This window comes from Trematomus bernacchii, unplaced genomic scaffold, assembly GCF_902827165.1.
Source record: "Trematomus bernacchii unplaced genomic scaffold, fTreBer1.1, whole genome shotgun sequence".
Taxonomy (NCBI): Eukaryota; Metazoa; Chordata; class Actinopteri; order Perciformes; family Nototheniidae; genus Trematomus; species Trematomus bernacchii.
Genome location: NW_022987573.1, coordinates 1,506,869 through 1,521,038, shown reverse-complemented (window position 1 = coordinate 1,521,038; position 14,170 = coordinate 1,506,869). Strand labels below are relative to the sequence as shown.

The 14,170-nt window shown below is 39.8% G+C and overlaps 1 protein-coding gene across 1 annotated transcript in view; it reads right to left on the bottom strand.

The window, feature by feature from the left end:
* Positions 1-9,170: 9,170 nt before the first annotated feature.
* Positions 9,171-14,170, bottom strand: part of LOC117479602 (metabotropic glutamate receptor 7-like) — a 64,348-nt gene continuing 59,348 nt past the window's right edge. The window contains exon 10 of the mRNA XM_034126701.1: positions 9,171-10,616. Within this exon, the coding sequence (XP_033982592.1) occupies positions 10,567-10,616 (50 nt within the window). The 3' untranslated portion in view covers positions 9,171-10,566. The remainder of the gene's footprint in view (positions 10,617-14,170) is intronic.

Sequence of the window (14,170 nt, the reverse complement as noted above, 5' to 3'; positions counted from 1 at the left end):
CTTTGTTGTAATAAACCAAATACACAGTAGGCAGCCCCTGTGAGACAGAGCCATATTTAAAGACAAGTGCTCCCTTTCTGCTGCATTTATGTGGGCAGGTGTTCTTTTTTTAGCTCTGTGCTCCTACCTCGCTTGGAGAAATATCAATAACAATGAGTAATACCTGCTCTCAAATGCTTTTAGTATAGAGCTTGTGTAATGATAGCTTATTTTGGAGAGGTCAAAAACAGTTTTACTGCTCGGCGACCAATGCTGCCTTGACAAATGGACATTTTCAGTATAAGTTGCAATACAAGACCTTTTGATTTGTTCTTTTGTAGACCTAGAAAGAAACCCTGGAACTGCTATAACCACCTCTGGATGTGAAAAGTTGCTTCAGGAATTTAAAAACAATTGTAAAAGTCTGTTCAGTTACACTTTAAGCTCTTACAGAATCGCTTATTATATCCAGACTCATCTACCATGACTTATTGCAAAGAGAAAGATTGTCTTTTATATCACAGACTCATGCCCATAGCGTTAAATGTAAGATTCATGAGGCTTTAGTTTTATGTGAAATGAGTAATGTACTTTTTTAATTCCTTCATTGTCGGTGCTTTAATAACCTGCCCTGCTCTCATTTGCTCAGCTTTATCAGTTCCAATGACACATCATTGGTGATTATGAGGTGGGTGTGTTGCAAATTGAATGTCGTCATCATTTATCAATTAGCCAACAAGTATGCGAGTGTGGGAGACTAATACATTTACATATACTTTTTTATGCATATGTGCTGTTTCTTAGTGACACTAAACTCTAAACTAACGAGTTTGATTAAATACAGATTATGTTGTTTATACAAAAACAGACTCAATAATGAAAAGAGGTGAAATGTCCGTTCTCACATTTCAACTCAGGTTTTTGTTGACTTGGTTTCATGGTGTGGGGTAAAAACAACATCAAATGTACATTACAGTAATGATAAAACAATGGCACCCAGCAACAAAATGCACTATTAAAAGTGAACATAAACAACAGCTGTAAAAGCAAAACATATTTAAAAATAATTAGAAAGTTAAGTCGGTTAATCTAAAGGACTGATCAACATTATTTTCAATTTTCAATGCATTTTTCAAGCAAAAATGTCTTACATTTGATGGTTCTAGGTGCGTTTAATTGTATGTGATATTTAATTGAATATATTTCAGTTCTGGACTGTTAAGATTTATAACAAAAGACATGAAATGACTTCACCTGAGGCGTTAAGAGATATTGATGATTCATTTTCTGATGTTTTTATTTTAAAGAACAAAATGAAATGAGAAAATAATGACCAACTAATATAAATAGTTTATAGATGAATAACATAATTGTCCTGGTGGCAGATCTCATACATACACGGACAGTTTAAATAGAGACAACCTTTCTTACCCCCAAGTAACTGCAGATTTAGCAAAAATGCCGTGTAATATAGCAGCCACCTACAACTGCAGGAATGATTGCCTCTGGCTGTCTCAGTTTGACACCTCTGGCACTCCGAGTATGCGGGTGTAGGATGATATTTTATTCTGCCAGCATACAATCGAGTCGCTGACCGCTGACAGACAGGACCTCGCATCCTGAAACTCCGGCAACTGACAGCAGCTTTATAGGGGCTGAGATTGGAAGAAGGCAAAGACTGTGTGCCTTTTTCTTGCAGTGACCTACTGTAATCTGTTATCACTGCACCTTGTTAGCTAGAATGCACCAAACCATACTATAATTTATTTTGCAAGTTTAAATGTCTCGGCACAAGTTGCATATAGGATTTAGAACACACTGAACAACTTCTGCAAACTTACTTTACTTTCCTAAAGCGCATCTACTGCATGTAGGGATATGCTTTCTATTAATACTCTCCTGAAAGGATACTCTTACTGCTATGAAAGCAGTTGAGTAGTTTGAATCTACAAATGGACTCGAGCTAATCGATAGCAGCAGCCAGTAGTAGGTAATGAGGGTGCATCAGAATGTGGAGCCGAGGCTATTTTATGTGCTGCCAATCTCTCACTTCATCAATCTCCCACTGCTCTCATTAATAATGTATTGGGAATGAAAGTTAATGTATGTGATGAAAAATGTATAACCTTGTGAAAACCTATGGAAGAACTGACCTTTCAGTTGATGTGTATGAGGCACTGCACTTATCACCTGCTGCTGTGGGTGCTCTGCAGCGCTGTGCCCCGAAGCCACAAGGTTCATCTGTTTCACAGCTTTTCATTTACAAATACAATATGCAGAATACAAATCCGTTTTTTTTGGGTGTAAATTGCTTCACAGATTTTTACATATTCATATCAAGCGTTTGTAAAACACCTGTTGTATTTTTGTTATTTCAGACACTGGCTGAACACTAATCAACACAGGTGTTTTGTAAGCACGTTTATAATTCCTGGGGTCATAACAAATTGTAATTAGGCCCGTGGCTGTGTCGGGCCAAGCTCTCATTGCAAACAGGAGAGTAATTTTCCACTGCACAGTATTATTGACACAAAGTTTTCTCTTGATTAAAAAAAAAAAATTAGAAATGAATCAGCCTTTGCATGCACCCTAGTGCTTGAGGAGGCGGAAAGGCGATCTGCTACTCCAGAGGAAATAGAGAGGATGTGATGGTGGGCAGCAGCAGATGATATGGACAACTCAGTAATAGGCCTCATTAGATGTCCAGAGCCCAAGTTATGTGGCACTCTGTTTCCCATTAGGCTGAAAGCACAATGATAAAAGAAAACATCATGATGAAGGATAATTGTCTTGGTAGCAATGGATATATATTTCATATTTTATTATAGCAATCCATAAAAAATGTTTTGCATAATATACCTACCCGATATAGATAATAAAGAATGTGCTCTTGCAGTTTATCTGTATCCATAAAACTTTGCCTTGTGTTAAAGATGCAATCAGGCGATCGAACAACAAACAACACGGTAAACTACCATTGTTGTTTGTTTTGCATAATCTGGAAATGTAGCTATGCAGGTTCTACTATAGACCAATTCTCCAGATCTGTACCTTAACCAAAACAAAACACAACTATACATTGGTGCATTTTTAAGGAAAATGTATTGTACTGTTGTTTTGTAATATGCCACATAAAGCCAAAGGGGAAATACATGGGCGGGAATGGAAAGTTACATTGATAATATCCAGATTTCAAAAGTTATCCAAATACTGTTTTCAGAAGCATAATGTGAATTGTGAAGCATCTCAACATTACCCAACAGATTAACCAAAGCTTTTTTTTGTGACCGAGGATTAACCAAAACTGAAAAAAAGTTTGTTCAACACAAACACATGATCATCTCATTAAAACACGAGACCAGTAGGATGTTTTTCTTTCCTTTGTTATTTATTTAGGGGTCTTACTACTGCTTGTAGTTAGAACCATGTTCGATCAACCCAGTGCTTCCATCTGTCATCAGAGGTAAGCTTTAATAGTGAGTAAGAAAATCACATTATTAGTTAGATTTAATTAAATAACTTGAAATAACTGCTTCCATTCAAGAATTGTTTTCACAGTGCAACATTGTATTTATGTGTACACAAATGTCACTGTCATTATACATCCTACACTCTGTAGCCTATATATATTGTTTTATAGTTTATAGATATGTAAACATGCACATTATCATCCATTCAGTATTTATATATTTCACTATTTGGATGGATTACAACTTGTAGAACACTCAACTTGTATAAAGACGTTTGATTATATTGTTAGCAAATGGTTCTTTTTAGATATATTTTTATAATAATATATATACACATGTATGTTGTGTCTATTTCTTAGGCTTTGTTCTTGTTCTTACGATTTATGTCTATCTAAGTACATAACATATTTGTAAGTACATTTAATACAAAAACACATTACAAGTTAAATTCCTTGTTTATACGATCAGTCAAGGTGACTGGTGTTTCACAGGAGGTTTGATAGTGGTGTGATATTTGCTTAGTGATGTTTTGTTTTCCTTGACATGTGTTTACGTTGGACAGCAACCTTTTCACATAAGGGACAATGCTGATTCCAACATGGCAGGTTACCTTAAGATGAGAGTAAAAGAGGGTTTGTTTATGTACATTTAGGAATTCAGGACAATAAACAAAATTAAATGCAAGCTGAAAAACATGTGAGACTAGAGTATGTGTTCTTATGTTCTCTTACAGAATGTACCTCACTTCAACTGCAGGACGCATGTTCTCTTCACAACAACAATGACCACAGCGCCATCTTGTGAAAGAATAAGGTAAGTTCATTTGAAGGCTTCGTGAAGGCTGAAACAATGAGCTTTCCTACAAAGAGCACGGAACAGGAAGTGTTTTCAGAAGTACATTTAGTGATATGTCAGTAGTGGTTGTACAGATCTGATTTATTCTGGGACTTGGTAGTGAGAATACAAGGCTCTGAGGCAGTAGAAAAGAGAGGAGAGGTGGAGATCACGAGAGCATCAGTAGATGGCAGTAGCATTACACCATGGCGAAGGTGCTGAGGTAACCTTTGCGTGAGATTATAAAATATTTAGTAGAGAAATCACAAGTAGCCTTAAGCGTCGGTAAACAAAACAAAACTGTAATTATCATTTATCAGATACTTCGTGTAGAGGAAACAGATCCTATTATAAGATACTCGAGTTTATTTATATTCATTACCTTCCAAGTAACCATAATGCCATGTGAATCAATGATTGTATCACTGCTATTTATTAAACGCAGCATCAACAAAGAAGTGATCCTTAGGTAATTCCCCCTGATAATAAAATGTGTCAGTCTCTCTTAAGTCACACTCCTAATTAGAAAGTCAGATAATTTATAACAACTGAGAGACCCCCATAATTCAGTCACAGATTTAGAAAGGGTAGACTAATTGCATTTTGGTTTTTATCTCATAAATTGGATCCACTCCAGAGCTGGGATGGAAATCCTCGTCTTCATCGGTGGATTCTCAGAGGCATGACAGAGCTAAAGTTGGGAGGGTTTCAGAAGCGACGGAGGGAGAAAACATGACAGATGCTTCCTTGTGCTGGCTGCTCACACTGGCGTTAATGGTGTGAGCAGCATTTTAAGCTTGCTTCAGGGGCTGAGGGCGGCCGCAGACACTTGGCATGTGAGAGGTTATTAGAAACATTTACATGGCTGTGCATTCGAGTGTAGATGGAAAACTGCAGCACTGAGGTCAGGTCAAATCCCCTCCTGCTCTGTAATGTCATGTTGAACCAACCTTTACATGAGTGGCAAAGATCACAGTTGAATGAACTTGTTGTTTTTGCTCTGAATTATACACAAGGCAGCAGCAGGATCACTGTTACTTTATGCCGTGTTCAGCATATTCTCAGTGATGTGTGTTTAGCTGGAAACTTTGTGACCTCTGTGAGCAAACGCAGTTCAAACAACACACAACGTCAAAATAAAACATGAGGGTTGCTCAGTATGTGGTTGCTCTGCACCATTTCTACCTTTTACTGGCACCCAGTGATCTGCTAGACTCATGTTAGCACAGGAAGTTTGTGCAGAGCTTTGGTCTCTGCGTCTTGCTCGCTCCCCGCTGGACTGCAGGCCAGATGGGTCAGGGACTGTGGAGTCGGCCCCTTCTGTTCTCTGTGAGGGTCCACTCATGGGACTGAGACCCCAGAGACCAGAGTTATAGGAACTGGATCACAAGGTAGTTGGATTGCAAGCTGAGCGGTGATATTCACACACATATGCATTCAGTGCACACACACTCAGGTACATTGAGGAACAAAACGAAGTGTGCACATGCAGATTTGTTTTACACTCCTGGAGAAGAGAGATATGTCAGAGGACATGATCTTTTTCAGATTAACATTAAAAAAATGCTTTTATTGAATAAACTAGCAGTTGGCAGCAGAGCTTTTATCATTTTTGACAAGCTGTTCAGGAGGGTTACATTATCCAAGTGAGATTTTTCTTGCTATGTCATGTGGAAATTTAGTCAAGTCATCTTCAACTGTTATTGCAGTCCATTAACTCCATTGTGAAGATACATAATTGATGCAGCCTTTGGGTAGAGTTTAATCAAATGAGGGTGCTCCACACTCCACCGCCAACTGAAAAATGAGACACACAATCTTTTGCGATGTAGTTTGTGTGGTTAGACTATAATTCACACTTTGGATTGATTTATAATCATTTGACTGTACACTTCCTGCACAATGCCCAAAGCAAAATTCTTAAGATTTTTGATTTATGTGGTTCATTTAGGAGCCCAATTCAAGATCTGTTTTAAGAAAAAGAAAAAAACATATAAAGACACATTATGAAAGTATTAAACCAGACAGCTGTTTCTATTACCCTCGCAACAAGAAAACTTGTACCGTGTGATTTATTCTCTGTACCTTTCAGGTTTCACATTTAATTTCATCTTTGTTTGATGTAGATGCATTTCACTCTTCCTCAACTTTTCATTTCCATATCAGTATTTGTTTTCTCTTGCGGCATTTACTTTTCTTTTAAATAACAGTGAACTGTGTGGGATGTGAAAATGCATTGTTTATGCTATTCTCCTTGAAATTAAGGGCTTCGTTTTCTGGTTACATTTCACAGCCAGCCAGCACTTATCTCTGTCAACTCCTGTTCAAGACACAGATGATTTGTCTTGCTTTGAATGCTGTTGTCTTTTGTTGGTTGTGTGGACCTGAGCTGTGATTTCAAGCAACAAATGTACTACCTTATTTTATTCAGTCTTCTGAACGTGATTCATCTTTCATGCAGTCGAAGCACAACAAATATGCAACATATTCACAAGATGCATGTTGCACTGGGTTCCTCTTTTCTCCATGAATGCCTTTTTCTGACGGGGGGAAACTGGGAGAAAGCAGCAGATTAGTGCACCTACTCAACTGTGAATTCTGAAGAGCATTTCGTTTCAGTCAGTCGTCTCAATAACACAGCAGTCAATTAAAATCCATGAAGTCAGATAGGTTATTCTCAAATAGTCATTAACTGGGGGGTAGATGGAATTAGAAGTTTGGATGTGGAAGAGATGGGAGGGAAAGATGGCAGGAGAGGTATCACAGTTATTACAGCAGAAGCAACACCGTACTAAATCCCACAGCCAACAATGAGTGAAGATAAAGGAGGTGACTGAGCTAATTGTGTACTGTCAGAATCCATATCTCTAACGACTGTCAAATGAGCAAATTTCAAATGTATTCTCTCCACCCACTCAACTCCCCCCAGGAGCAAAAGTGGTGAGAGAGAGAGAGAGGGAGAAATAAATACCAGGAGACACTAATGTGATGAGAATGATGCTGGTCTCTTCCGCTGATTAAAAATGCAATAACGCTGTGACAAACACACTCACACACTCGCTGTGCAGCCTAAGCTGAGCATGAAGTAGGTCTGTGGACTCACAGATAAGAAATGTCTCGAGTGACCAACACTAATTTATTACTTACAAAAGAGGCACTGTATCTTTTTCTTGGATCGCTCGCAGAAAAACAAACAGCATCTCGGCTCAGACCCTGTCTTTAGAAAATGTAGTCTGCCTTTAGTTGGTAATTAGTGCCTATGAGGAGATGATATGATTCATGTCTGACCAACGGCCATCTTACTGTACAGCTAATTGTAAATTCTTTGTGTCACTATGTGCTGCTTACAGTAACTGGCCTCATTTCATCGGAGCACAGCAGATAGAGGAAGAGAAAAAAAGATGCTGGTAAACAAAAGGCCTCATAAGTAGGTTTTGAGTACAAGATGCAGCAGGGGGGAAATAAGAAGAGTGAAGAGTATCTTTATCCACCCCACGTTATATCAGGCCTCAGTTGGTCACTGACGGGAAGCAGATAAGGTTTCAGTCTGGCTGGAGTTGGATAATTGGACATTTATGGAGAGATAGGAGAGCCCAGGGCCCAGGAGCCATGAAACAGAGCTAATCTAGACTCCACATCAGTAAATTGTCTGTGAAAGAGCGCATCAGGAGTTCTGACAAGATAAGGAAGGCTTTCTTCAAAGGCAGAGCTGGACCAAAGTGACATGAAAACTTGAGATAGAAGAAAGCCGTTTGGCGCTGGGACTTCTACATGTCACATGTGGCACACGCTGAAAAATACTTTTCGTCTAGCAGTGCTGTCACCTTGTCATCCAAATTGGGTCAGGCAAACTTGTAATTCTTACACAGTGAGGACACTTTTGACAACGTTAAAACCAGACAGCTCTTAAGAGTCAAGACTCTTTGGAAAGCCTGTGTACATTTGTCAAGTTTTTTAAAATACACTCTTCAACTTCACTTGCGTATAAAACCTGCGGTTGACTGTCCTTAGAGTTTGAAACATTTGAACTCCTGGTGGAGTGTGCCCTGCTCTCTATCAGTCCGCCGTGATTAGTTTCCTCTCTTTGATGTTTCCCAGGAAACTGCTGCCTACAGAACAGGTGCATACTGAGCAGGTGGGCCCTTACGTAGGAGCCTTGAGAGTTTGAGCTGGAGAAATGCATACCTCGCACTATTTTCAGTGAGTAAAAAAAGATCCCTGAATAATGCCATGTTATAAATATGTTCTGCACATCAATGCTTGCTTCACTCAACATTTTTTCTTAATATCAAGGTCCAACATACTTCTGCTTGAGCGGTTTACTATTGGTTTGCTTTTTGCTGAGCTGCAACTCTGAACCCGGTGCAGCCTCTATGATTTCTTAAACACAGACACTGACACAGGCAATTAATTTGGTGGGGGAGAGGCTAGTCTTAATTGGGCATAAGTGGGATTTTTCTTGGCTGTGTTCAACACAAAATGACAGACTGTGTATATGAGAAGTAAAGCCCATCTGGTCCCACAGGAGCTGAGAGAGAAGCCAGACAAATGGAAAGAGAAACAACAGAAAACCTGTGTGGGTAAGGATTTCATTCCCTCGTTTCCCCACTATCTCTCTCTTCCTCACACACTCACAGAATAGACGAATCAGCAACTCTTGGTAATACATCATTTGCAGATGTAACAGCCAAGAGGGAGATGCTTACCGGGTGTGGAAACAGAAGTCTTTCATGCGTGGCCTATTCATGTTTTATATAATAATCAATATTGAAAATACTAACATTATGCTTGCTGGCCGGCACAGGAATAAAGAGCGGTTAGCTCGTAAAGGCTGGCCCATCAGCAGGACAAATTGATCCGACATGTTTTATTATTCATGTAGGGGAATGGTGTTGAGACTGTGGTGGAGCAACAGCGAGAGACAAACAACGGATGTGACAGAAAAGAGCAAAAGGTGAGTAGAGGAGTCTGATGGTGGACATCCCCTCCTCTCGCAGGGTCTCATCTCCATTGCATGGCAGCACATGTTCAGCGAGATGCTAATGCGCCCTGTCATGGGGCGAGACAGTAAACGAGCACATAACATTTCCATTGGTTTACAGAAGCCCATAAACAACACAGTGATTAATTATACTTGTACATACAGCAGTTTAAACATGCAGCGCTCTCTCGTGCTAGAAAAACAAACATGCCGCACACTGACGCACAAGCATAGAAATAACTAAGATATATGCTGTCTGATTTAATTGTATAAAAGATAACAAAATTATTTTATTACATGTTCATAATTTGACAGACATCACAACATACTTGCATGATTGTTCTGATATTTATGTTTCCCACACAATAATTAGGCGTAATTTACCCAGTACGAAACTATATTTAAAACAAACATGCTTGCAGATACAGGGAAGGTCAATTCAACAACAGATTAAAGCCATATTCTGTCATTTAATGAAGTTCTGGTTAAAGAAACAAACGGCAGAAGGATGCTGAGGCTTATTATCATTTTCAGGATTTATTTCAATTTTTTTTTGGTTAACATCAAATAGAACAGACATACATTGGCACATGCAAAGTGAACACTTTGTGGTGCTTTTCATAACCATCCAAATCCAATTGAACAAAGACTGGATATCTATTTTTGTACTCCAAACATGAAAATACTCTCAACTATTTACAAAAAATATACTTACAATGCCCATCACTCTAACATAATATTAATCTGGGACTGATTGGAGTTGATTCAGTAAAACAAAGTACTGTATGTGGCAGAGCTTGCTGTTCAAGGTAATGAAATCAACTGCAAGAAAAAGAGGCACAGAAGAAAACCACTTAAACGATACAAAACAGAAATCAGATAATGGGAACCCCAAGAGAATATGGCTTTAATGACATTTTAAAAGAAAATATCTTGAAAGCACATCCACTGTCATTTTTTTTTTTGTTCGTGGTTTGTCCTCGTTCACAGTGACCCCTTTTAGCAGGCAAGTTGTTCTCTGTCAGAGAGAAGGGGGCCACAACACAAGTTTAAAACCTTCAGTTTAGTGAGGCGGAGCCAGCCACACTGACCTACAGCCACTAGTCTCTGTCAGGACTCATGTATCATGTCTGGATGAAGATTGGATGCTTTCCACAGACCTGGAGTGCATAGGTACTGCAGGTGGTGCTGGGATGCCAGCGCTCGCTCTCATGTCTCTGTCTGTCTGTCTCTGTTTCTCTACAGCTCCCTTCCCTTTTCAAATCACAGATAAAGGACAAACGGCATTCATTTTCAAGCAGATCAGATCCTGAGGTTGTTGTAACTCACATATGTTTTCTTGGTTGCTTGACCTGAAAACAGAGAAAAAGCTAATTAAGATTCACTTCGAGCATGGCTGAAAGAAAAACAAGAAAAAGATCTTGAAGAACCAAACATCGACAGATTTTTAAAACTCTTTCTTCTGTGCTGTGCATCCTTATCACCAGCTGTGTGCAATCAGTTGAAATATTTTTGAGCTCAGTGTAGCATTTCAACTCACAATGCCCCCGTGTGCAGCCTTAGTTTCTATTTTCAGATGTAACTAGGAATAAAAAACACAAACACCACACAAGTGAGCACCGAACAAATGCTAGGGCATGCAATGTGAACCCAGCCTGGATTGCCATGGAAACATATCAGAATGTGGCTGAGTGCCTAGGTGCTGTGTGTGTGTGTGTGTGTGTGTGTGTGTGTGTGTGTGTGTGTGTGTGTGTGTGTGTGTGTGTGTGTGTGTGTGTCTGTGTGCGCTTCCTCCTGTTTATCCATCGTTATGAGAACCAATTACAAACCTTCAGAGTGAAGGCATTTCCGGCTTGTCGTGACTTCCGTTGAAGGCTGTTAAGTGTAAAGGTTGGTACTTTATTTATTTTAATGTGGGCATGATATTGTGGGGGTTAAGGCGAAGATGTGTGTGTGTGTGTGTGTGTGCGTTGTCTTTTCTGTACAGAGGAGGAGAAGATCCTCGTACATTTTCTTAATCACAGACATTTCTATAAATTCTGATTCTACTGCTTTAATGTTGCTATGGCGACCAGCTCCCATGGGCTATGCAATTAAAGTCGCACCATTTCTTTACAGCTGCATTGTGTAGTCTTGGCCAGCAAGTATGATGAATAAAACATTAGTAACTGTACAACAGATTCTCGCTCTTAACCATAAACCAGGAAGATCAGTCTTTTTTTTAACCACAGTGTGTGTGTGTGTGTGTGTGTGTGTGTGTGTGTGTGTGTGTGTGTGTGTGTGTGTGTGTGTGTGTGTGTGTGTGTGTGTGTGTGTGTGTGTGTGTGTGTGTGTGTGTGTGTGTGTGTGTGTGTGTGTGTGTGTGTGTGTGTGTGTGTGTGTGTGTGTGTGTGTGTGTGTGTGCGCGCGCATGTGCGTGTGCGTGTGATTTATACATTCCTTAGTAGTTCAATAGTTCAATCGCATAGTTGATATTTAATCTCAGCCCATAACTTCCCCTTTATTATGTTGGCCAATTTTTGTAAGGTTAAGTTTTCTTCCCACAGTACTTATTGTATATTAAACGAAATCTGAAGAAAAACATCAACTCGTCCGAGAAAGCCTGCTTTGGTTGATCTATATTGGAAAAGAAAGTGAAGCATTTCAATATCTCAAATTTGCAAGGTCTTTTAGAGGCGTAATCATGAGCATATTACACAGTATCAGTATCAATGTAAATCTGCAGACCAGCTAATGCTCTTAATCCCGTAAATCACTCCGAGTCATCTAACATGGGGCTGATGGGTACTGAAATGGAGGTATTTTGCGCTCTGATGGTTACAGGAATTGACGGACAGTCTCATGGGGACGGTGGAGGCCCGGTTCAGGTTTTCAGGGCAGTCATGCACATAAATTTGCGATTAATAAATGTCACTTATTTTGCAGTCAAAAAAGAAGGGCAAGGGGAGGAGAGTGAGCTGGGAGGGGCGATGAGGCGAGAAGACATTCACGTAGGAGAGACAGAAGGTGAGAGACACACAGAACAGATGACACGGTGCACTTTTGGGAGGGCCTTACGTAGACTGCATGCCCTGCTTGGGGACTTTTGATGTGCTGCTGCGACAGATGTTAAGCTTTCACCCTCAATGCAGAGTGAATTTGCTCATTGAGCCACATGTGCGACTGGCAAGGATATGTTCCCGATCCCCTGATACTCTTGCATCAGCGGTCTGATTTATATGTGCGTAACTCACACATCCAGTCACACACAGTGAAACACAAACGCACAGATACACACTTGTAGTTGTATGCACACACAAGCGTATTCTGATACTGACAGATGAGTGGGACAACTGTTGGGTGTCTGGAGAAATTCCCAGTTAAATCTGTCATCTCGTAGGCATAATTCAAAGAGAGGTTTGAGGGACTCGTGCACCTGTGGGTGCCATGATCGCTCTGTGATTAGAAAGCGCTGCAGGAGGGGAGGCCTTCGGAGACTGTGATGTGCGATTTGCATGAGCTGTCAATCATTTTCGTCTCCATCCTGTCAACTAGACAAGAGCAAATCTAAATTCCAGCTTTGGCAGCTTTTTCTTCTCTCTAAAACCCTTTCAATTTGTGGTGTTTCTCGCCACAAACAAACACTATCGTACCCAACTATTGAAGACTGTAGGCATCCCCACTCCCATACTAAGACCCAGTATTATATTTTCTAACAGGATCATGCTTACTGTTTTGGATGAAGGGTGGTATGAGTAACATGCAGCCACAGCGTCAGATTATCTCCTCCACTCTCGCATCAAAGCCCTGCTTCTTAAAATCTCTTCCCAGAGCCCCCCCCCCCCCCTCCCCCTTCTTTTGAGCTCACTGTTGTGCACTTGAGCTAAAGGTCTAACCATTTATCAGGGAACTCAAGATAACCAGGTCCATTCTAAGGGGAAATTAAATATACTTCTTACCCAAGTAACCACCCAATTAAATCCATGGAATGAAGGAAATAGGAGAAAGAAGCTAAAGACATCTCATCGCCCCTCTTGGGAATATAGGATATACGACCAATCAAAAGCTCAGCACAGATATATATATGCAGATCTCATCTCCTTGGGCTCTATAAACCCCTGATCTCTATTTAAGCTTTATTAACTAATTGGCAATCTCAGGACCCATTGGCTATCTGTTTGAAAGCGATTAGTACCTGGGGGCAAAAGCCACTATTTCCAGAAGATCTGGTGTAGCCAGCGGATATCTGTGCCAAGATTACCTTTTCTGTGCGCTGCTCATTGTTTATACTCTAACTAACGCAAGGATGGAGATTGGGTTGAGAGATGACATCTATGACAAGATTGTTTTACAAGTAACTAGTAAACAAGCTAATTCATAAAAAGTTAAGTCATTGGCTGTTTTCTGCCTGTTTTGCTCTCCACAAGGACCTTTTGCATTCAACCAAAGCCTGCTGAAACATTAGTCAATAATACTCAAACTACAAAGTGAAACCACATCTCGTGTCATTCCTAAATATTTCTACATGTAAACGCATAATCTGTTTATCGATATCAACTCATAGTCTAAAGAGATAGACTGTGCAGACATTTTTGCAAACGCTGATGAATCATTTGACTTGATTTTGACATCCCAGAACCGACAGTGATATATTTAGGCTATGTGTTCAAACATAGAAAAGCATTCATGTTGTGTTTTATAAGTTATTAACTCAGTTAATAGTTGGCCTATATACGCTCTTTGAATACTTTTTTGGGGGAAAAGAGTGAAAGAAAGGCCTATTGGATATTATTTTTGGTTTTGAAAGTTGTGCTTGGACTTGGATACAATTACCACACTACTTTTCCACCAGGAAATCATTGGGTACGTAATAAGTTTCTTCACGATTTGGATAATATAGATAATGCGATCGATTTGAAAATGTATT